The sequence below is a fragment of the Myxocyprinus asiaticus genome, chromosome 2 (assembly GCF_019703515.2).
Source record: "Myxocyprinus asiaticus isolate MX2 ecotype Aquarium Trade chromosome 2, UBuf_Myxa_2, whole genome shotgun sequence".
Taxonomy (NCBI): Eukaryota; Metazoa; Chordata; class Actinopteri; order Cypriniformes; family Catostomidae; genus Myxocyprinus; species Myxocyprinus asiaticus.
Genome location: NC_059345.1, coordinates 20,082,041 through 20,103,358, shown reverse-complemented (window position 1 = coordinate 20,103,358; position 21,318 = coordinate 20,082,041). Strand labels below are relative to the sequence as shown.

At 38.3% G+C, this 21,318-nt stretch overlaps 2 protein-coding genes across 10 annotated transcripts in view; both read left to right on the top strand.

The window, feature by feature from the left end:
• Nucleotides 1-21,318, top strand: part of LOC127414224 (zinc finger protein 638-like) — a 110,687-nt gene that overhangs the window by 74,275 nt on the left and 15,094 nt on the right. The gene's annotated exons all lie outside the window — the stretch shown is intronic.
• On the top strand, nucleotides 840-19,553 carry znf638 (zinc finger protein 638). 4 transcript variants are annotated; one of them, XM_051652175.1, is made up of 18 exons: nucleotides 840-942; nucleotides 4,475-5,990; nucleotides 6,855-6,916; nucleotides 7,025-7,063; nucleotides 7,194-7,564; nucleotides 7,699-7,919; nucleotides 8,105-8,257; nucleotides 9,336-9,434; nucleotides 9,508-9,560; nucleotides 9,694-9,890; nucleotides 9,975-10,006; nucleotides 10,408-10,542; nucleotides 10,666-10,797; nucleotides 17,508-17,549; nucleotides 18,569-18,700; nucleotides 18,916-19,044; nucleotides 19,154-19,179; nucleotides 19,318-19,553. In XM_051652175.1, the coding sequence occupies exons 2-18, from the start codon at nucleotides 4,689-4,691 to the stop codon at nucleotides 19,418-19,420; spliced, it is 3,228 nt and encodes a 1,075-aa protein (XP_051508135.1). In that variant the 5' UTR covers nucleotides 840-942; nucleotides 4,475-4,688; the 3' UTR covers nucleotides 19,421-19,553. The 4 variants fall into 4 exon arrangements, with proteins under 4 accessions (XP_051508135.1, XP_051508159.1, XP_051508142.1 ...); XM_051652199.1 differs by having other exon boundaries at nucleotides 843-915; XM_051652182.1 differs by having other exon boundaries at nucleotides 868-942; nucleotides 4,302-5,990.

Genomic DNA, 21,318 nt, shown 5'->3' with positions numbered 1-21,318 from the left:
ATTGAGAACTATCACACCAGTTTCTTGTGTGATCATGTTGGGTTGAAATCAAGGGGTTAAACAAACAAAAAACGCTTAATGCTAATTTATTTATTTGGTAAAGTAGCTGTATAATAAGTGGGATACTGTACAGTCCTGATCAACTGTCTGAGTTTATTTTGCTTTACAAAAATACATAAACTAAACTATACCTAAGAACTGGAGCCATAACAATCTGATTATTTTTTTTTGACAAAACTGTGGTGGGATGGTTCTGGTGGGATAGAAATTGTAGGTTCAGCTGCAGAAATATGAGAGAGACATTTGTGTGCCAACATCTTTTAATTCTTGACAAGGATAAGAAGACAAGAACATGGACGGACTCTGAACTTTAGCACAGCTGATTATGACTGGCTTCCCCCCCACATATTAACATATTAACATATTAACAGTGGGTGAATCCTTGTGTTAACAGCCAGGCAACATTACTACCACAATGTGAAATCCATATATACATACAGTGTAGACGATATGTTGAAATAGGCCTATATGGGAAGTTAAAAGTTTTGAGGCCTAGCAGATTAGCATAACAAAATGAAAACACTGACATCTCCTGGACGCCAAGGAAAAAAATGACCCCTCATTCCCGTTTTCAGGAAAGTGCATGAGACTTTTTTTTTTTTTTTTCATAAAATTAATTTTTTCTACAGTGCAAACTATCACCCCTCTCGCCAAATGATTCGACTTTAAGGGATGGTTGTAACTTTGAAAATGAAGACTACTTGGAGCAAAAAATCATGCAGGTTCCGGTTTGATTGGTTTGCCTGACTCTATTTTTTTTTTTTTTTTTTCAATGAATCGTCGTTTACTTGATCACGTCTGAGACGCAAGTCAACCGTCCGCAGGAACCGTGTTCCGATCCAACGAATTTCCACCGTAAGATTTTACTTAATAAAACACGAGGTATGTTATTGTGGTGCAACTCAAATGTGTTGGGTGTAAATGTAATGTATTGTTTGTCGTCTGAATTGAGTTTTTCCTCTGTCAAATGGCTATTTCCACACAGCTGGCAAAGGATAAACAGTGAAGCAGAGCCAGGGGCCTGCAAAAATCGGGCTATTTTTCAAGACCGATCTGGGACTAGTTTAAATTAGTTAGACTTTATCGGTTTACGTGTTTGCGCTTGTTTCGTGCCTTAAATTGATCAAAAGATTGATGTCATTTTGTATGAGAGTCACAATAACTAGCAACACAAACACACTTCTGCAAGCGTGCAACGCGACAGACTAAAACACTTCCTTTAAAATGGACGATAGTTCATTCATGAGCTTCATTAAATATAATAGGAGCGTTATAGTTTGTTGTGTGTTTGCATTGCAGAGAGCTTTGCTCATTATAACAAAACGTCCTAGTTTGTCGTTTCGTTTTTAGTGTAGATGGGGTGTGACGCATCGCGATACATCATATGCTCAGTTTTATTCCTATAAATATGTATTAGCTGTTAATTACACGATATGAAGTGACTTATGTCTTTTAGTTGCTGTACACGTACAGAACACGTGCTCTAGTGCTGTTACTAGAACTGTTGAGCACATGTCTGGATATAATGTGCATTTTACATCACAATGTGTGTCTGTCTTCTAAATATTCTGTTTGTATAATTCCTAAAAGAGCGACACTATCTAGTCTCCAAAAACAGTGGCTGTAATTTAATACAGATTAAGGCGAGGCCTGGGATAAGAAATGGCTGCTGTGTGAGACGTCCTATCACTGTTCAGTGGACATTTTGCGTTCAGTCGCTTGATGGCGGCGCAGGTCGGAACTACTGGCCTACATTTTACAGTGAATGTTGCCTCTGATGCATGTCATGAGCCTGACCGGCACTGACCAGGGTTGGGTCTAATGAATTACTAAGTAATTAATTACTATAAATTACTTTTTCATTGAAAAAAGTAAAAGTTTACTCTTAATTTTTCAGTAATTTAATTACAGTTACTTCTGATGTAATTGCATTAAATACTGTAAAGACTGTAGAACATTTCTATATAAAACAATAGTGAATTTAATGTCTAATGTTAAAATATTTGTTTTCTAATTTAACACTGCCCCCCTTAAATTCTTAGGCCAGTTCATTAATTATTTATTTGATTTTATATGATTTATTTGAAAATTAAAAGAACAGTTTCATGTCTATCCTTGTATTTTTCATCTGGTCGAGGTTGTTAAGGGTTTTAGAAAGTAATTAGTAATAAATAATGCAATTACTTTTAAGACAGAGTAATTAGTACAGTAGTTTAATTACACTGTAGAAGATGTAATTAGTCATTTGTACTTAATTACTTTTTTAGAGTAACTTACCCAACACTGCACTGCACATACAAAATGTTTGGAGTCTTTTGGAGTTTCACATTTGTATACACTTTGATGTATACATGGTATTGCAGACATTCATTGTGTTAACCAGCTGAGAATTTTTAGGGTTGCATACTTAAAAAAATAAAAAAAACTACATTGTATGTCTATACATTTTTCATATGTTTTTCTTTTAATTTTGAGATTTACCATTTAATTTTCCTTTTTGTATAGGCTAAGATTGTTTGAAATTAGTAACTTCTGACCCCCTCTATAATAGGGATATGCAAAACTACCAATTTGCATAATCGACTAGTCGGTCGGTTTGAACAACTAGTCGATGTTAAGGATACATTAGCACCTAATGTATAATTAGCAGGGCTTGATGTAATCCGGACTATATTTGCATTTTCTGCGCTGATTTTTAGGGGAAGTCTGTGCAGTTCAGCGGAACAGATTTAAGCCGAGCCAAAAGTATTAAATGTACCTGAGAGTGCTACACTCTTAGATTCTGTGTGGGCCTGATAATTAGGCACTGTTATGGTTATCCTAATTAGATGCATTTCAGAGGAATATACATACGCTAAGCACAACACTTCAACATGATAACAAATTGATATTCAACTATTAAAAAGGCTAAATAATTATTGCACAAAACTATCAAAGGAAGAAATAAAAAAAGGCTACAATAAAGAATGGAAAAAAAAAATCCTGAATGCAGAATGACCCGCTTCAATGTGAACAGAGAGCTTTGGAGTCTCGGGGAGATCCTTGCATTCAAAGCACAGAACTGCAAGATGTATTATCTGTATTAGCATTTACACATCTAGTTCACAACATCAAGTAGTTTAACCTTTCTAACTGCAACTATTTGTTTAAGCAGTGTCAGTCAGAATCAGCAAAAGACTTTAATCTCTCCATAGCACCTCACAAATATGGGAACATTACTCACAGCAGAGGTTTTAATGTCTGACAGCGATCGTCTTGTAATATATTGTAGAATAGCAGTGGTGCATGAATGGACTAAACTTAAAGCATTAAAGAGACAAAACTTCTTATAGAGGGTTTTACTGTGCAGACTGTTGTTCACTTTTAAGCACAGCAAGCTATAATTACGCAAAAACGCTTTCCAAGAGTGTCAGTGTTGTTTCATGAGGGTAGTAGTCCTCGACAACCGACTGCAAACTCTCGTTCAGGGCTGGGTCCATTTTGTTACTGAACGCCCACATGTCACAATCTAGTCAATTCCCAGTGGTTTCTCTCTGAAATGCATCATCACATTATGAGAACTAAAATGAGTAGCAAATGTTTACTTTTCATTTAATGTTTGCTTTACACTGGTTTTGATTGTATAGTCTACTGGCAAGTTCATATAGAGGGGGTAATATAGAGAGATGGATTGTAGTTCTTCAGTGCTGGTGCATCTCTATATTTTTCCTGATCTGGTTTTTGGTTAGAATTTGTTTTATTTTTTCTTGTGCACTGGTGCCTAGTCTTTGTTTTTCTGTAACAAAGACCTTTACTGAATTAGATTCTCTTAGTGTCACCCTTTCATGCTTTTGTCATAAATCGGTTAAATAAAGCCCTATGTGTTCTTCCATAGAAATCACCTTAAGATGATCTCTGTTGATAACAATGGACAAAATTGACAGTCCAGACTGCTATGTTTTTTCCATAAAACAGCTTTGATCTTAAAGATCAAAGTATTGGTCAGGGGTAATAAATAAATTATGAATGCCTAACATGTATAGATTAAGAGTCTGGCCTCTCATTTTGTTCTGCCTTGAGGTTTGTTTGTCCCTCCTTGCTCACATTACATTCAGGCTAAATTTGTCTTGCCACAGTCTTGCAAAACAAAAACAAAATCACTAAAACAAATGCATGCAAGTTGTGTAAAGGTAGTATTAAACTGTAATATTATTGTCCTTTGTCTGTCTTGTCCTTTTTTGCTTGCTGTTTTTCTTCCGCAGTGAAGACATGGAAAGCTGTTTAAATCCCCTGAAGTTCAGGAGGATTTTGAAGCTGGTGATTTGAGTGTTTTACAGAAGGGGAAAGTGATCGCAGCACTTTTGCCATTTTTGCGACAGAACATGAAGACATCAAGCCAATAATCCTTTCTCTGTTTTCCCCCTAATTTTTTCAGCTTTACATTGTTCTTGGAAAGTTGTGTGCCCCCTGTTGCAAATTCCCTGAGCCATTTTGGGAGTTTGCCACTCTTAGGCCCTGTCTCCCTCCAGTTGGCACAGATAAAGACTCAGTTGGCACTCAACCAGCTGAATGCAATTGCTGGCCGAAGCATCACTCCCCCTGCAATTGCTTCACCTGCCTTGACCTTGCTCAACTTTCTTAAGGTCACCATGTCACATCCAATATATAATCCCCTTGGGGGGACTTTCCCTAATGGTCAGAGACCCATCATGCCTGGACAGTATGGGTCTCTGGGGTCACAGTCTGGACTGGAGCTGGGGGCAGCCCGTCTTGGCCCAGGTTCCATGTCCACTTCTCGTGGGGGATTGATGGTTAACCAGCAGATGCCCTTCTCATTGGGACAACGTCAGTCGCAGATTTCCCAAGACCTTAATGCCGCAATAGACCAGAACATTAGGGGAGCCCGTGAGGAAGTCCGCCGTCTTACGCAAATACTACAGCAACCCAAAACAGCAGACACCCGCTTGAGAAAGGACACAAGGGATGAAGGGCTTTCCTCAGGAGGGAGTGGTTATCCAGGGACTGGTGGTGCCTCGAGATCTGATAAGGCAGACTGGTCTATATACCAGGTCCCCAACCAGCTTTTTGCCTCTTCTAGCTTGGATCGTGCTTCCAGTTCCACACAGGTGTTCCAGTCTTTCGGTTTTGGTGGCAGTGGAGCATCTAGCAGTTTGGACAGCCAACTTCCACCAGAAAAACGACCTTCACGCTACACCTCAGAAAGTGCCAGCAACATCCTCGCCAGCTTTGGACTCTCAAATGAGGACCTAGAGCTACTAAGCCACTATCCAGATGATCAACTGACACCTGACAACCTCCCATTTATTTTACGAGACATCCGTATGCGCAAGTCGAAGAGGAACATCTCTGATATTGATGCAAGATCCAAACTCATGGACTCTGACCCGCGGCACGGCAATGTCATTGACTATGGACATTCTAGTAAATTTGGCTATCCTGAGGAGAGCTCGGTTGGCTATGCAAGTGAACACCAACATAAAGAGTCACCCAAGTATGGGAGGGAAGTCTCTGGACCTCCATTTAGTGGCATGGACATCACAAAGCCTCCTCAGCCATGCCAAGCAGCTTCAGGCCCTGCAGAAGTTCCAAAAATTCAGAAACCTCCTCCAGTGGATTCAAGACCCACTAAGATAATCCCAGCGAGACCATCTGCTTCCCAGTCTATCCTGCCACTTTCCAGTCGACCTCCTTCACAGATGCCACCTCCTTCACAGATTCCTCCTCAGCTTGGTGTTCATCCTCTGATGACCATCGATGACATCTCCAGAGGTCCAAGCTCTAACTGGATCCCATTCCTTTCACCTCCAGTCAGCGTGCCTACTCTAAAGAGACTTCCAACCCCCACCATGATGAATGATTACTCAGCAGCTACTCCAAGAATCTTTCCTCATACATGCTCTCTATGTAACATAGAATGTGTCCAGATTAAGGTGAGTATTTCTTACCCAGTAGTGCCTAATTTGATAGATGTTTTGCATTTATTTTGTTGTATGTAAAGGGTCACAAGTTGTTTTATTCGTTTAAATGTGGTGCCCTACATTGATATCAAATTGTATTACATTTAACAATGAAATAAAATTTCAGAAACCTGTAATGAAATTAATCTTTTTTAACTTGACTTGTTCATTAATTGTGGCTGGTATAAAATATATATTTGCTTTGAGACAATCTGAGTAGAGAAGATAATACAGTAGGTAAACTAAGGCTGGATTTTTAAATTCAGAATTAGAAGTTTTGGCATGTCTGGGAGGAGACCCGCTAGTCTATTTACTGGAAACCTGCAGACGCCTGATGGAAAAACCTGTAATATTGTTGAAACGTAGTATCAGCCCTTGAAAACTATGATTCCTGTTGTGGAGGCAGAGTAGAGAAGACCTGATGATTTCCCACAGCACTGAAGATGAGAAGCAGACGACGGTCTCCTTCAAGAATGACATTGCAAGAAATCTTTGTTATACCTGAAGCCACAATATGGACTTATTTTCCATGCTGGAAGAAGTTTCGTCACGAACAACATAGACTTTTTTTTTCTAGTAATGAGGCCATAGTGGGTTTAACAAGCTGTATAGTTTCCTTAATTTTTATGTTTTAGATCCTTTTTATAAATGTATTTTTGTTAAGAACGATATCTTAACAAAACATCTATATGTTGTTGGCTTGTGCATCTGCAGTGCATCTACAGACATGTAGACTTTTTGAGTAAAAGACACTTTAGGAAAAAACGCACTGTTCAAAACAGTATTTTACAGTTTTAATAGATTTACATATTTGTAGCATGTTTGTCTTGTTTGCAGGACTGGATTGAACATCAGAACACAAATCTTCACATTGAGCGTTGTAGACTTCTTAGGAAACAGTGAGTGTTTTATGATTGGCTGCCATAGTAAATTTGCACTGTTAAGAATTTCATAATGAGGTTTCATTTAGCAATGAATGGCAAGCTGTTTTCATGTTGTTTTTATAGATACCCTGACTGGAATGTTGAGGCTGTCTCTGTTTCAAGGTAAGCCTCCACTCTCTTCAATCTTGGACATATAGGGCTGGTTTCGCACAAAGTATAAGCCTTTGCTAAGATACAATTAATGCGGTATTAATTTTAAATGTACTTTTGTCAATCTGATGATCATCCACAGACCTGAATCAAAGTCAGAACACAGCAGCTCAAAGCGTCGCACCAGATCTCACTCATACTCCAGATCCCCCAGCCCGAAGCGGCAACATGATTCCTCAAGTCGCCGTAAACGGTCACGATCTCGATCCCGGAGCCCTCGAAGGTACCGGCGCAACAGAAGTCACAGCCGGTCTCGATCCCCCTATAGGAAGACTCGTGTCAGCCCTTACAGGCGGAGTTCCCGTAGCCCACCATCCCAACGGTCAAGGTCTCCAGGTAACAGCAGTAGCAGTAGGTGCTCTCCTGCACGTCGATCAAGCCCCCGCCGAAGCAGCCCCTCCTGGCAGAGATCTAGCAGTAGTGAACGACTGGCTAAAAAACTCATGTCGTCAGGTAGGATCAATTATTGTAATACTCTTTTTACAATGGTCCAATGTATGAAAACACATTTTCATAGGCCATTTAAAAAAATTTTTTTCTTTAAATGCTCAAAATACTAATGCATGAAGTTTGTTTTTCACCCACAGCTGAGCTTTCCTCAATCGCAGATAGTAATACTTTGAAAGCCGTGGTTAAGTCCTTGGCACCAGCCCTACTTGCTGAACTAGCCAAGAAGAGAAGCATCTCCACTACTTCCTCATCAAAGGGAAGCAGCAGCAGTTGGAGACTGTCTTCCTCTCTTCCTAAGAGAAGTGAACCCTCCAGGTCAAGCAGACCATCCACCTCAAGGACTACCAGCTCTTTAAAGGTACAGCCCCATACAGGAAGATGTAAATGTGCCTGTTTATCCATTACTTTGTGCATAAATTGACAGAATTTTTAACCGTGTAATTACTGAAAACATTAATTGTTAAAGGTAACGATTTATGGAGGTGTGTCTGTACTTGCAAGTTCTGTACAAAATCTAATTTATTTCAGTCTTTGTTTGTACAGGATGTGAAGCCTAAAAGCAGGGATGCCCCAGGCACTGCCTGTTTGCTGAGGCTCATAGGAATTCCTCAAGGCACTACCAGCGAAGAACTGACTGAAGCCATTGAACCCTTTGGCAAGATTTATACTGCCATCCTCCTCAAAGCCATTAAAGAGGTAGGGATACTCTGTTTAGCATGTTTTTTGTTGTTGTTTTTATAAGGGGTTTCATGAGATGTATATAATTAAATGACCGTAAATATAAAAACGTGAGCTGTCAGAATTAACGTGTTAATCACATGCGATTAATTTTAAAAAGTGTAACACGTTCATTTTTTTTTAAACACACCACAACAGCGCTTCCCTGTCAGTGATAAAATGATGAGAATGGACCTCTTAGTGCTATTATTTGATGTACAAAACAAGCCCAGATTGGACTTGTGATAGAAATCAAGTATTTTTAGAGCATTTTAATTACCTCTGAAGCATGCCAAGTCTCAGCTATCACTCAGCTTTTCCCATGGAGTTCAAAGCGGCGCTGGACACTAGCGTTGACTCGCTGGCGGGAATCATGAACGCGGCTTCACGATTGCTGTAGGAAAGCGGATAGTCACAGTCTACAGGCAGATTAATATTACGGAGGATGAGAGTTTAAGAGATTTAATGGCCATTGCAATGAATACTCAACCTATGGGGACTAAAGCCATCTTTACACAGCAAAGGTGGCACAGAATCTTAAGTGGCAATTAGGTGTATTTTCACAGAGCAGGAATAAGTGCTTTTACACAGCAGTTGCAAATGCATAATGTTATGAGTTGAATATTTTAATTGTAAAATTATGAATGTAGAAATATGAATGAATACTCAGCCTATTGGGACTAATTCTTTCAATAATTCGACCTCCCAATTAGACTTTAGGAAGCATTTGATATTACTTGAATAGGTGACATTATGTTGTGGAAGGCTTTGTTTGGAAAATGTTAATAAAGCATAATATTGTTACATATTGTTTTCTAAGATGGAAATAAATGCATTTTGACAGGAAAATAAGTATATATGGTGTCAAATTTCAGCATTATCAAAATCTGCGTTTAACTACAAAAACAAATGTGATTAATAGCGATTAAATTTTTTAATCAACTGACCGCCCTAATAAAAATATAATGCACAAAAGTGTATTATATGAACAAACGCCTGAAATGTGATTGGTGTGGCTGTTGCAGAATTTTTCCTTTTTGGGTCTTTCTCTTCTCAGGCCTCAGTGTGTATGGAAAGAGAGGAGGATGCCAAAGCTTTGCTCAACTGTAAGAACCTTACAATTCATGGGCAAGTCATTAAGATCTGCATGGAGAAGGTATGTATACAGTTATCAAGTCTATGAACAGCCATACAAAGTCAAATTAAGTCTAATCATTGTACATTTGTAGGATGCAAGAGAAAATGAAAGAAAAAAATCTGAGAAGGCTGAGAAAACGTTTAAGTAAGTTCCCATCCAGTGCAGCAGTTTTGCAGTGAACCCAGGAATACCTGTTACTACAATTATTAAATATATAGATACATATTTGTACATCTTGTAAAAAGACCTGTTAATGTTTTCTGTGCCTTTTACATAGAAAAGAGGTTACTACAACAAAGCCAACCCAGTCAGTGAAAGTAAAAGGTACAAACACAGTCAAGGCACCTCTGTCAGCTAAAGCAAAAGTGTCGACAAGTGCCAAGAGGTCTCAAGTAACCAAGGCACTCCAAAAACCAAGTGACCCTAAAAAGACTGTACAGTCTGCTAAAGCTAAACCCCCTGCTAAGGGTTCAGGTAAGTGACCGCATCAACTTCCGTATTTTTATCGTATGGTCATGTAGGACACTCTGTATAACATTTGTTTGTGTTATTTGGCAGAGAAACCAGTTACCAAGAAGATTGTTAAAAAGGTATGTAATTTAGTGTTCTCCCTCAATTTTTTTCCCACAAATGGAAACCTGTTAATGTGTTAATTTATAATTTGCGCTGTAATTCACCTAAATCATTACAATTATTTGCTATGTACTGGATGCTTTTTATTCAAAAATGTGTACTGCACTGATCATAGGGACAGTTACACTGAGCAACCTGGGGCTAAGTGCCTTTCTCAAAGGTGTAGTAGGGTTAGAGCAGTGTAGTGATCTTAGTTACTCTCCATTTTACCACTTTTGGTAATGAACATGCCACCTTTGCATTAATAGCAACTATCAGGCTAGATACCATGCTTTTTCGAGTTTCTTCTAATATGTGAAAGTAGTCGTTTGTAATATACTAAAAGAAATTAACTACTACCTTCTTTGTTTGACCACAGGCAATCCCCTGGAGAAAAAATGTAGTTGTGATTTCTGATCTTCCAGAGGAAGGGGTCACTGAGGATGAACTCACAAACCTTGCTAAACCCTATGGCTTCATCTCGACTCCTGTCATAGCTATCATTCAGCAAAGGGTAATTACATTGAACAATTACATACAAAATAATTTATGATGGCGAGATGACATAACTTGCACACATAAATATGTCTAAGAATTGTGATCTTTGAACTAGTTTTGATGTTATTGTGTTTTTCAGGCCTACCTGCAAATGCCTAACACAGTGGCAGCTGAAGCAATGGTGAAGGCTTACTCCGAAACTCCAGCTAAAGTGCAGAACAAACAGATAACCGTCAAGATGATGATGCAACCTATCGACCTGAACTACATGGTGAGAGTGCTCTCCATAATTTGTCTGAAAATTTTATTTTATCAAAGTATTGTCTAGTTGGGTTGACAGTAAATAGCTTTAGAAATATAAATTTAGGGGACTTCTGCTTCCGCCTGTATGGAGTGAGCAGCAGAGAAGGGAGATCCTTGAATAAATAAGCGATTATTGCTCAATAGACTAGTCAGCCATGTAAAACTTTATAATTTTTTTCAAAGAGTTGTAGCTACGTACCTTTTGACATGAAACCGAGCTCTTGCAAAAAAGTTACATTGACGATCCATCGTAATATGAAGACAGAAAGCGGTGAAAGAAAAATGGACAAACATATGCAAGACGATGATTCTCCTATTTCACTGAGTGCACTCAGAACAGAACTACATACACACCGGGAGGCTGTGATTAAGGACATTAAGTCGCAAATTGAAAACCTACATTAGGAGATGCAAAAGAATCGAGAAGAGATGAAAGGAAATCTTTCCCGAGCTGGCCGCCTTACACAAAGCAGGCCAAATCGACGAACGAGTTCACGGAGATGGGGAAACCGCTGAGTGACACAATGGACAGGGTGGCAGCACTAGAACAGTCTCACGAACTCTTAGCCAAAGAACACAAGAAAATGCATGAAAAATGTATGGATTTAGAGAATCTTAGCTGGAGGCAGAATTTAAGATTCGTTGGGGTTTTGGAGGGAGTTGAGGCGGGAAGTCCGGTTGGATTCATCAAAGACCTGCTATTGGAGTTATTTGGAGCCGATGACTTGGGAGATTCCAGTATGACTGTAGATCATGCACACAGGACTCTCGTGCCAAAACCGAAGCTGGGAGCGAGGCCCCGAGCAATAATTGCTCGTTTTCATTACTATTCTGACATGGAAAAAATCCTGAAGCTGTCTAGAAATAAAGGCCGTCTCTACTACAAAGGATTCCCTGTGCACATCTTCCCCGATGTGAGTCCAGAGGTTGGCAAACTTCGCGCCGCGTTCAATCCAGTGAAGGCCAAGCTGCGAGCCGCCGGGATAAACTATCGTTTGTTCCATCCAGCCAAACTGGCAATCACTGTGGACAGAATCAGGTACACGTTCGAACACCCTCAAGAAGCTGAGAAATTCAATAATTTGAGAAGAAAATTTAAACCTAGATGGCCGAACTGTAAGTCTAGACTATCTGATAAGCTGAGATGTGGTGTCTATTATCATTTTCAGCACATACGCAAAGACTCATATAATTTAAACACATTTCTGGACTCTTATTTTGACTAAGTATATATTAGTCAAGTTTGTTGGGAAAAGAACTAACTTAATCACCGACTGTGTTAAAGTGAAAGAAACACAAGAGTGTAAATAGGTCTATAGAGCATTTTTTTTCTTTAATATTTTTAGAAAGGAGCTAAGTGGTAAGTCAGATTGTTTGCTAACCTTTTTGTTGATATGATGGGTAAAAATGGTTTTCTAAACTTGCTCTGTTCTTTTTTGTGTACCTCTCAGTCAGAGAAAGGTAAATGTAGCTATCGTTTAAATTGTTCAAGTTGTTTGAGGTTAAGAAATGAATTGGCACTTTTTTTTCTCTTTTTTTCTTTTTATTTTTCCTCTCTTTTTCCCCTTTTCCACTTCCTCTTCAAAAGCCGCTCTTCACAGTATTTCTCGAGTCTCTGACCATGGCTAGAAGGAAAGTAAATGCTGTTAAGAAAAATTCGGTTCAGTTTGTCTCATGGAATTGTAAGAGGCTTAATGGAGCTATAAAATGGGGTAATGTACTAGCTCATCTTGGGAGACTAGGGGCAGATATCGTGTTTTTACAAGAAACGCATATAAGGAACCAAGACCAGGGCCGATTAAGGGGAAGGTGGGTGGGACAAATCTTTCATTCAAATTTTAACTAAGTCTAGAGATGCAGCAATACTCATAAAGAAAAGTACACAGTTTACTGCAACAAAACATATTTCTGACTCCAGTGGACGTTATGTTATAGTAGCAGGAAAACTCTAACACACCAATATTGTTAGTTAATATATATGCTCCTAATATAGATTATGAACAATTTGTATCGTCTATTTTGAACATTTTGCCTAACCTGTCAGAATTTCAGTTACTCTCCACCTCAGAGACTACTGATCGTCTGATGCGGGTGAATGCCACATATTATGAACATGGAGAGAGAGCAGGTAAACTCCTTGTTGGCAAATTAGAGACGGCAGCATCAAGACTGATAACGGAAATTAGGAAAGAGACAGGACAAATTACATCTGACCCACAAGAAATAAACAATATTTTAAAAAGTTTTTACATCAAATTGTATTCCTCAGAATCTATTAATGACCCATCGTGTATAGAGCAGTTTTTTGAATCACTTAACATTCTGTCCTTAAATATGGAAGACAGGGATGTCTTGGAACAGCCACGAACTATTAATGAAATAAATGAAGCGATATCCAATATGCAATGTTCAAAGTCCCCAGGTCCGGATGGTTTCACAACCGAGTTTTGTAAATCTTTTAGTGATCAAATCTCACCATTGCTTTTAGAGGATTTTAATGAATCAATTGAGAGGCTGTTTACCACCAACATTTATACACAAGATAGATAAAGACCCTAGTTCATATAGACCTATCAGTCTTCTTGATATTGATAACAAAATACTGGCCACGGTTTTGGCCACTTGTCTCGAAAAAGTTCTTCCATCTGTGATCTCCACAGATCAAACAGGATTCATCAGAAATCGCCTCCTATTTTTTAACATTAGAAGATTATTCAATATTATTTACACACCAAATCCCAGTCCCACTCAGCCCGAGGTACTTATTTCTATGGATGCAGAAAAAGCCTTTGATAGGGTTGAGTGGGATTACCTCTTCGCCACTCTGGAAAAATTTGGACTTGGTTCTAATTTTATTTCATTTATTAAATTACTATATGCCCACCCCCAAGCTTCTATACAAACAAATAATAATAACTCTAGTTATTTTCGATTAAGTCACTCTACGAGACAGGGTTGCCCTCTTTCACCCCTGCTATTTGCTTTAGCAATAGAACCCTTAGCAATTTATCTACGTGCATCTACAGCCTATAGTGGGATAATGAGAGGGGGAAAAGAACGCAAAGTATCATTATACGCTGATGACCTGTTAGTTTACATCTCCAACCCCTTACAATCAGTGCCAACCATTATGTCAGTTTTAGATACATTTGGGAAAATATCAGGATATAAGATTAATTTTTCTAAGAGATTTTTCCGATCAACCCTAAGGCCCAATTTGAAACACTTTCCTCATTCCTTTTAAAGTAGCAAACTCATTTAAATACCTAGGGATCACCATAACTAAATGTTTTTATATACTTTTTAAAGAAAATATTCTGAAGCTATACGAATACACCCGACACATTTTTAAGAAGTGGTCCAATCTCCCAGGTCGTATTAATATGGTGAAAATGAGTATTTTGCCCAAATATTTATTTATTTTCCAGTGTATCCCAGCTTACATTAATAAATAATTTTTTAGAAATTTGGATAGAATAGTTACCCAATATATTTTGAATAATAAAACCCCCAGAATCAAGACGTTATATTTACAGAGGACTAAATCAAAAGGTGGGATGGGTCTGCCTCATTTCCAGCTGTATTACTGGGCATATAATATAAGAGCACTCTCATTTGGTATGCAGGAGGGGTCGATAGAGTGGTGCGATATGGAAAATAAATCATGCTCACCTTCCTCTTGGCCAGCTTTAATCTATTCATTCAGCCTTATCTGCACCTCCTCCAACTCGAATGAGTAATCCAGTGGTTTCCAACTCACTCAGAATTTGGAATCAGATAAGAAAGCATTTTAAATGGCAGGCATGCTCTACTTTAAGCCCATTAATCGCTAATCAAGTGATTCAATATTTCAGACCTGGCCCAAAAAAGGGGTACGTTCCTTCCAAAATTTGTTTATTAATAAATGCTTTCCAACATTTCAGCAGTTACAGCAGATATTTGATCTACCTAGTTCACATTTTTAAAAATATTTACAAGCTCGCAGTTTTGTTCAAAATTTTTCATCATTTCTTAATGAGCAGTCAATATCTCAGAGGAATATCCGTTATATATAATAAATTATCACAGTTGGAATGTGATGTTTCATTAGAGCATGTAAGAGCAGCATGGCAAGAAGACCTTGGAATAGATATTGCAGACTGGCAATGGGAAGAAGCACAAGAACGGGTTCACTCTTCTTCTTTGTGTAATAGACATGGTTTAATACAATTCAAGATCTTACATAGACTTCACCTGTCTAAACTAAAGCTCTTTAAGATGTTTTCTTCTGTGGACCCATTATGTGATAGATGCAGTCAAACTCCAGCATCATTAGGACATATGTTTTGGTAGTGTCCTAATAATCGTAATTATTGGATTTCAGTTTTTCAATTATTGTCAGAGGTGTTGGGAAAACCACTAGACCCAGACCCAATTTTGGCTATTTTTGGTGTCAGTAGTGACAATGTGGAGCTGCCTAAAAATCAGTGTATTGTGCTTGGAGTTGTTACACTCTTAGCATGTAGATTGATTTTACTCAATTGGAAACAAAAAAATCCACCTCACTTCTCTGCCCTGATTAAAGATGTTATGCACCACCTTCAGCTCAAAAAGATTAGATTTTCTTTAAAAAAGAAGACTGATAATTTTTATGCAGTATTTGAATAAGACAGCAATAATTGAACCCTAACCCCACTACTTCTCCCCCCCACTTTTTTTTTTAATTTAGTTAAATTTTTCCCCTATATCATTATTTGTGTTAAAATATAATTTGTTTACATATGGAAGAATATTATTGCACAATGTATCAGCAAATTTGTTTTTTTTTTTGTGCCAATGTAGAAAACTTAATACTGTTAAAAATAAAAAAATAAAAATATATATATATATATATATATATATATATATATATATATATATACACACACACACACACACACACAGGTGCATCTCAATAAATTAGAATGTCGTGGAAAAGTTCATTTATTTCAGTAATTCAACTCAAATTGTGAAACTTGTGTATTAAATAAATTCAATGCACACAGACTGAAGTAGTTTAAGTCTTTGGTTCTTTTAATTGTGATGATTTTGCTCACATTTAACAAAAACCCACCAATTCACTATCTCAAAAAATTAGAATACATCATAAGACCAATAAAAAAAACATTTTTAGTGAATTGTTGGCCTTCTGGAAAGTATGTTCATTTACTGTATATGTACTCAATACTTGGTAGGGGCTCCTTTTGCTTTAATTTCTGCCTCAATTCGGCATGGCATGGAGGTGATCAGTTTGTGGCACTGCTGAGGTGGTATGGAAGCCCAGGTTTCTTTGACAGTGGCCTTCAGCTCATCTGCATTTTTTGGTCTCTTGTTTCTCATTTTCCTCTTGACAATACCCCATAGATTCTCTATGGGGTTCAGGTCTGGTGAGATTGCTGGCCAGTCAAGCACACCAACACCATGGTCATTTAACCAACTTTTGGTGCTTTTGGCAGTGTGGGCAGGTGCCAAATCCTGCTGGAAAATGAAATCAGCATCTTTAAAAAGCTGGTCAGCAGAAGGAAGCATGAAGTGCTCCAAAATTTCTTGGTAAATGGGTGCAGTGACTTTGGTTTTCAAAAAACACAATGGACCAACACCAGCAGATGACATTGCACCCCAAATCATCACAGACTGTGGAAACTTGACACTGGACTTCAAGCAACTTGGGCTATGAGCTTCTCCACACTTCCTCCAGACTCTAGGACCTTGGTTTCCAAATGAAATACAAAACTTGCTCTCATCTGAAAAGAGGACCACTGGGCAGCAGTCCAGTTCTTCTTCTCCTTAGCCCAGGTAAGATGCCTCTGATATTGTCTGTGGTTCAGGAGTGGCTTAACAAGAGGAATACGGCAACTGTAGCCAAATTCCTTGACACGTCTGTGTGTGGTGGCTCTTGATGCCTTGACCCCAGCCTCAGTCCATTCCTTGTGAAGTTCACCCAAATTCTTGAATCGATTTTGCTTGACAATCCTCATAAGGCTGCGGTTCTCTCGGTTGGTTGTGCATCTTTTTCTTCCACACTTTTTCCTTCCACTCAACTTTCTGTTAACATGCTTGGATACAGCACTCTGTGAACAGCCAGCTTCTTTGGCAATGAATGTTTGTGGCTTACCCTCCTTGTGAAGGGTGTCAATGATTGTCTTCTGGACAACTGTCAGATCAGCAGTCTTCCCCATGATTGTGTAGCCTAGTGAACCAAACTGAGAGACCATTTTGAAGGCTCAGGAAATCTTTGCAGGTGTTTTGAGTTGATTAGCTGATTGGCATATCACCATATTCTAATTTTTTGAGATAGTGAATTGGTGGGTTTTTGTTAAATGTGAGCCAAAATCATCACAATTAAAAGAACCAAAGACTTAAACTACTTCAGTCTGTGTGCATTGAATTTATTTAATACACGAGTTTCACAATTTGAGTTGAATTACTGAAATAAATGAACTTTTCCACGACATTCTAATTTATTAAGATGCACCTGTGTATATATATAAATTTAGGTTATTTATTAGTTCTTGCGCTGCGCTTAAACACAGATGAAATGCACTCCCTCTGTTGTCTGTGCATTATATAAAACCAATGTAAATTTTTCATGCACATTTATAATCTCTTGGTAACTAATTAATACTGACCTTTAGTTGTTTGCCTTTTCTCTCCCCAAAGGAGTCGATTTTCAGAGTACTGCTGTGCATGGAGAAGTCACCTGTAAGTAAATAAGCAATCATTTATGCTGAATGTAATTTACTGTGTGCCCCCTTGGTTTTATATCACACAAAATTAAATCATTGGGATGATGTAACTGAAATAACCTGTTTCATATGTCAGACTTAGTGTTGTCATGATACCAACATTTCAGTAGTCGGCTCTGATACTAGTAAAATTTAATGGTTCTCGATACCAATTTCGATACCACAGGAAAAATAGGTAATATGCTATTGAACACACTCCTTTAGCCTATTAAAATATTAAATTTCAATGTAAATAATAAATTAAAACAATTGCATTTTTTTTTTCAAGTTTAATTCAATTTCATCATCAAAATTGTGTCCGATCAAATTAATACAAACTTTAATAAAATGAAAATAGAACAATTACTTTTAAAAGCAAATTGCTGTCGCAATTTCTTAAATTTCATGCGTGCTTTTATTTTTAATCAAACTGTTATTTTGGTGTGAAAGATTTTCTGGTTCTGTGTAGTTTTACACTTCTGGATAAGAAGTTGGTCATATGACCCAGTGTGATTATTGAAGCGCAAAATGCTGTGATTTAATTATATAAATATATAGTCTGCAGGCGCTTCGCATGTCACAGTGAATGAGCTCTCTGTCTGTCATCTACTACAATAAGCACAGTGTGCAATGCTGGTAAATGTAGTGTTTTGAGGGGGTTCACTTTGCAGCAAACAACACAAGACTATATATTTTTATTTAATTCAATTGTATCCATTTGCGGTTTAATAATTACACTAGGACATAGCACAATTTAATTTGAGTAATTGTCCATTTCTGTGTAAAGGAAATAGAACAAATGAGCTCATGAGCTTTTGTAAGCAGCCGTTTGTCAGTCAGACCAAATTGAGTCGGTGCTCAGTACTACCGGTACTGCAGAAACATTGGTATCGTTACATCTTTTTTTATTTTAGTATCAACTTGGTACCAAAGTACTGGTACTTTTGACATCACTACAGACTTATTATAAAGTGGTTCTTTTCCCCCCGACTTTAGGAAATTGTCACATTACCAGAACGTCTACTTAGTGTTAATAATGTGCCAAATACACTTGAGGCAATCAAGGAAGTAGAGACCCTGATCCAACGCCATGGTACCTACAAGAAGCATTTACCTCTGAATGGGAGGGTAAGAAGTTCAAATAGAACTCTTGTATCATTTACACAATATTATATTTGTTTACTTGTATAATATCTCTAGAGGGAACAGAAAACACAGTTGTTGCAAAGTAAGGTTCTGTCATCTTGAGAAAAGGTTGAAGGCTCTAATCTTCCATTGTCTTATCAAAATATTAAACTTGATATCTCTATATGATTTTTTTCTTTTATTTCTTTTCAATCAAGGTGATTTTTGAAATGGAGAGTGCTGCAACTGCTAGGACCACCTACAGTCAACTCCTCAAGATTCGTTGTATGGTCCAGAACAATTTGCTTGCCTTCCAGCTAGCCAAACCACTCAAGGTAGTTGAGCAGGTACTATCAGTCATGTGCATGTGCGGTGCCACCTTAGCACATTTACAGATTTTGATGTGTTGCCGAGGTGGTGATTAATCAAAAAAACTGACAACATGTTGTTTAACAGGTGAAAAAGAAGTCACAAGCAAAAGGGTAAGAAGAATTTTTTTTTTTTAACTTGTGATTTTGATTTTTTTATTTTGATTTTTTTTTTTTTTAATACAATGCTTTCTGGAAATATGAAAAAAATAAATAAAATAAAAATCTGTCATGTTTAACTACTCCTCTTAGAGCTCAACCTCCTGGTAAGTCAGCAGCTACAGAAGGGAAACCTAATACCACCAAGGCTCAAAGGGCAGTGGCCTGCAGCAGCAACTACTGCGTCTGCACCTAATGGTGCTGCCACTTCAGAAGCAACTCCCATTGTTGGCACTGCTGGTGCCCAGGACAAAATGACTACAGTTCCCTCTATCACAGTGGACAAAGCTGCCTTGACTGATGCTGATATTGTTATGACTGAAGGAGAGGAAATTACTGCTAAAAGCAATGGTGAATTTAAGTTAGAAGCTGACAGTGTCACAGCTGCAACTGGTACTGTTGAAATCACTGCAGGAAATACTGCAGTCCCCAATGATGTGACAGTTGATATGGCTGCTAATGCAGAAATAACTACTCCTGAGATTAAAGCAGAAATTGATACCCACAATGATACCAAAACTGATAAAGTAGCTGTGGTGATGACCCAAGTTGCATCCTCAATTCTCACCACAGAATCTGCAGTTTCAATTAATAAAATTGATCAGACAGAGGCTTTACCCATAAACAATCAGAATGTCCCGAAGGATGAAGTTGTGTCCAAAGAATTGGTTCTTACATCTGTGGAAGAGAAAGCAACTGACAAAGAGAAGTTAGCAAAAGACAGTGATGTTAAGTTCAAGTCAGAGATGGAGGTTGTTGCTTCAACAGCTAGCAGTGGAGAAACTCCAGTAGAGGCCATGACTTCTCTGAGTCCAGAAGAACATACCAAGGGCACTGATGTCATAGAGGGCAGTTGTGCACCACAGGAGATTGAGAATGACCTTAAATCAACTGAACCTTTTGAGACTGATAATAACCCTCAACCTAATGATCAAACCCAATCTGGTGAGAAGCTTGTCCTGTCAACTGTTGCATCTGACTTTATTCCAACCTCAGATCCTGCTTCTGACCTGCCTTCCTCTTCTGATCAAACTGTCTGTGATTCAGCTGTCAAAGTTACACCTGCCTCAAAAAGTCCCCAAACAGTACCTGAGCCCTTTGATGACAAGACACTGGACTTTCCTCCAGTTACACAGGAGATTTTGAAGGCACTTGAATTAGCTGTTCATCAGTGTCGCATGCAGTCTTCATTAAAACATGCTGAACATGAAGCCAAACAAAAGGCTGATGCTGAGAAGAAAGCTGCAGAGAAAATGACTAACAAGGTTCCATCATGCTCAAAGTCAGCAACATCAGATAAATCTGCTCAAGCGGTGAAGAAAAAAACTCAAACTGAGAGCAAAAGTGTGCCGTCTGAGAAAGAGAAAAAACCTCAAAATTCCAGAACTAGAAGCAGGCAGGTGGACACCTTGTCCCCAGAGAAGGAGGTAGCTTCTAGGCACAGGAGAAGGGGGAATTCTGAAGAAGATTCCCCTTCAACAAGGCGTTCCACACCATCCTCTGGGTTATCCTCCCAGAAGGGCAGGCATGAGTCTAGCCCCCCATCAAAGAGATTGAGGGGACATGATGATGATCGCAAGGTGAGAAAGACCAAATGTGTCAATTACCGTATTTTCTCGAAATAAAGTCACCAGAGTAAAGTTACACCTGATCAAAATCATGTTGTTGAGAGAAACAAAACACAGTTAATTCGCATCTCTGTATAAGTCGCACTGACAGTGGTTGCATGCAGCAGACACTAGGACCCGGGAGTACCCGTCCGGCTGCTCAAAATTTCAAAACATGCTCTGTGAAGATTCTCAAGATCTATATATTATATCATTCAGTATTTGGCCTTGTTTTAAACAGGAGCATTAGCTTTAAGTTATCGTGTGTGACAGGTTTTCATATTCTATTTATGTTTCAAGAAGAAAAAAAACTTGACAAGCCGTATCTGCTTATAAAGTATGTAACTATGCTGTACACAAACAATGTTCCTGTTGTATTCTATTCTTTAATTGACATTAGCGACCATATCTGTGGATATTTCTGATATTTGCAACCCTCTTTGTGATGCATGTTCACTATCCGGTTCACTGTTTTTACTATGAGTGT

What these genes read in the sequence shown, in the direction of transcription:
- znf638 (XM_051652175.1), top strand. Translation starts at nt 4,689, where the DNA reads ATGTCACATCCAATATATAATCCCCTTGGGGGGACTTTCCCTAATGGT. An exon ending in TTAAGATCTGCATGGAGAAG is followed by an intron (nt 9,435 to 9,507) that starts GTATGTATACAG and finishes GTACATTTGTAG; the next exon opens with GATGCAAGAGAAAATGAAAG. An exon ending in TGTGCATGGAGAAGTCACCT is followed by an intron (nt 17,550 to 18,568) that starts GTAAGTAAATAA and finishes CCCCGACTTTAG; the next exon opens with GAAATTGTCACATTACCAGA.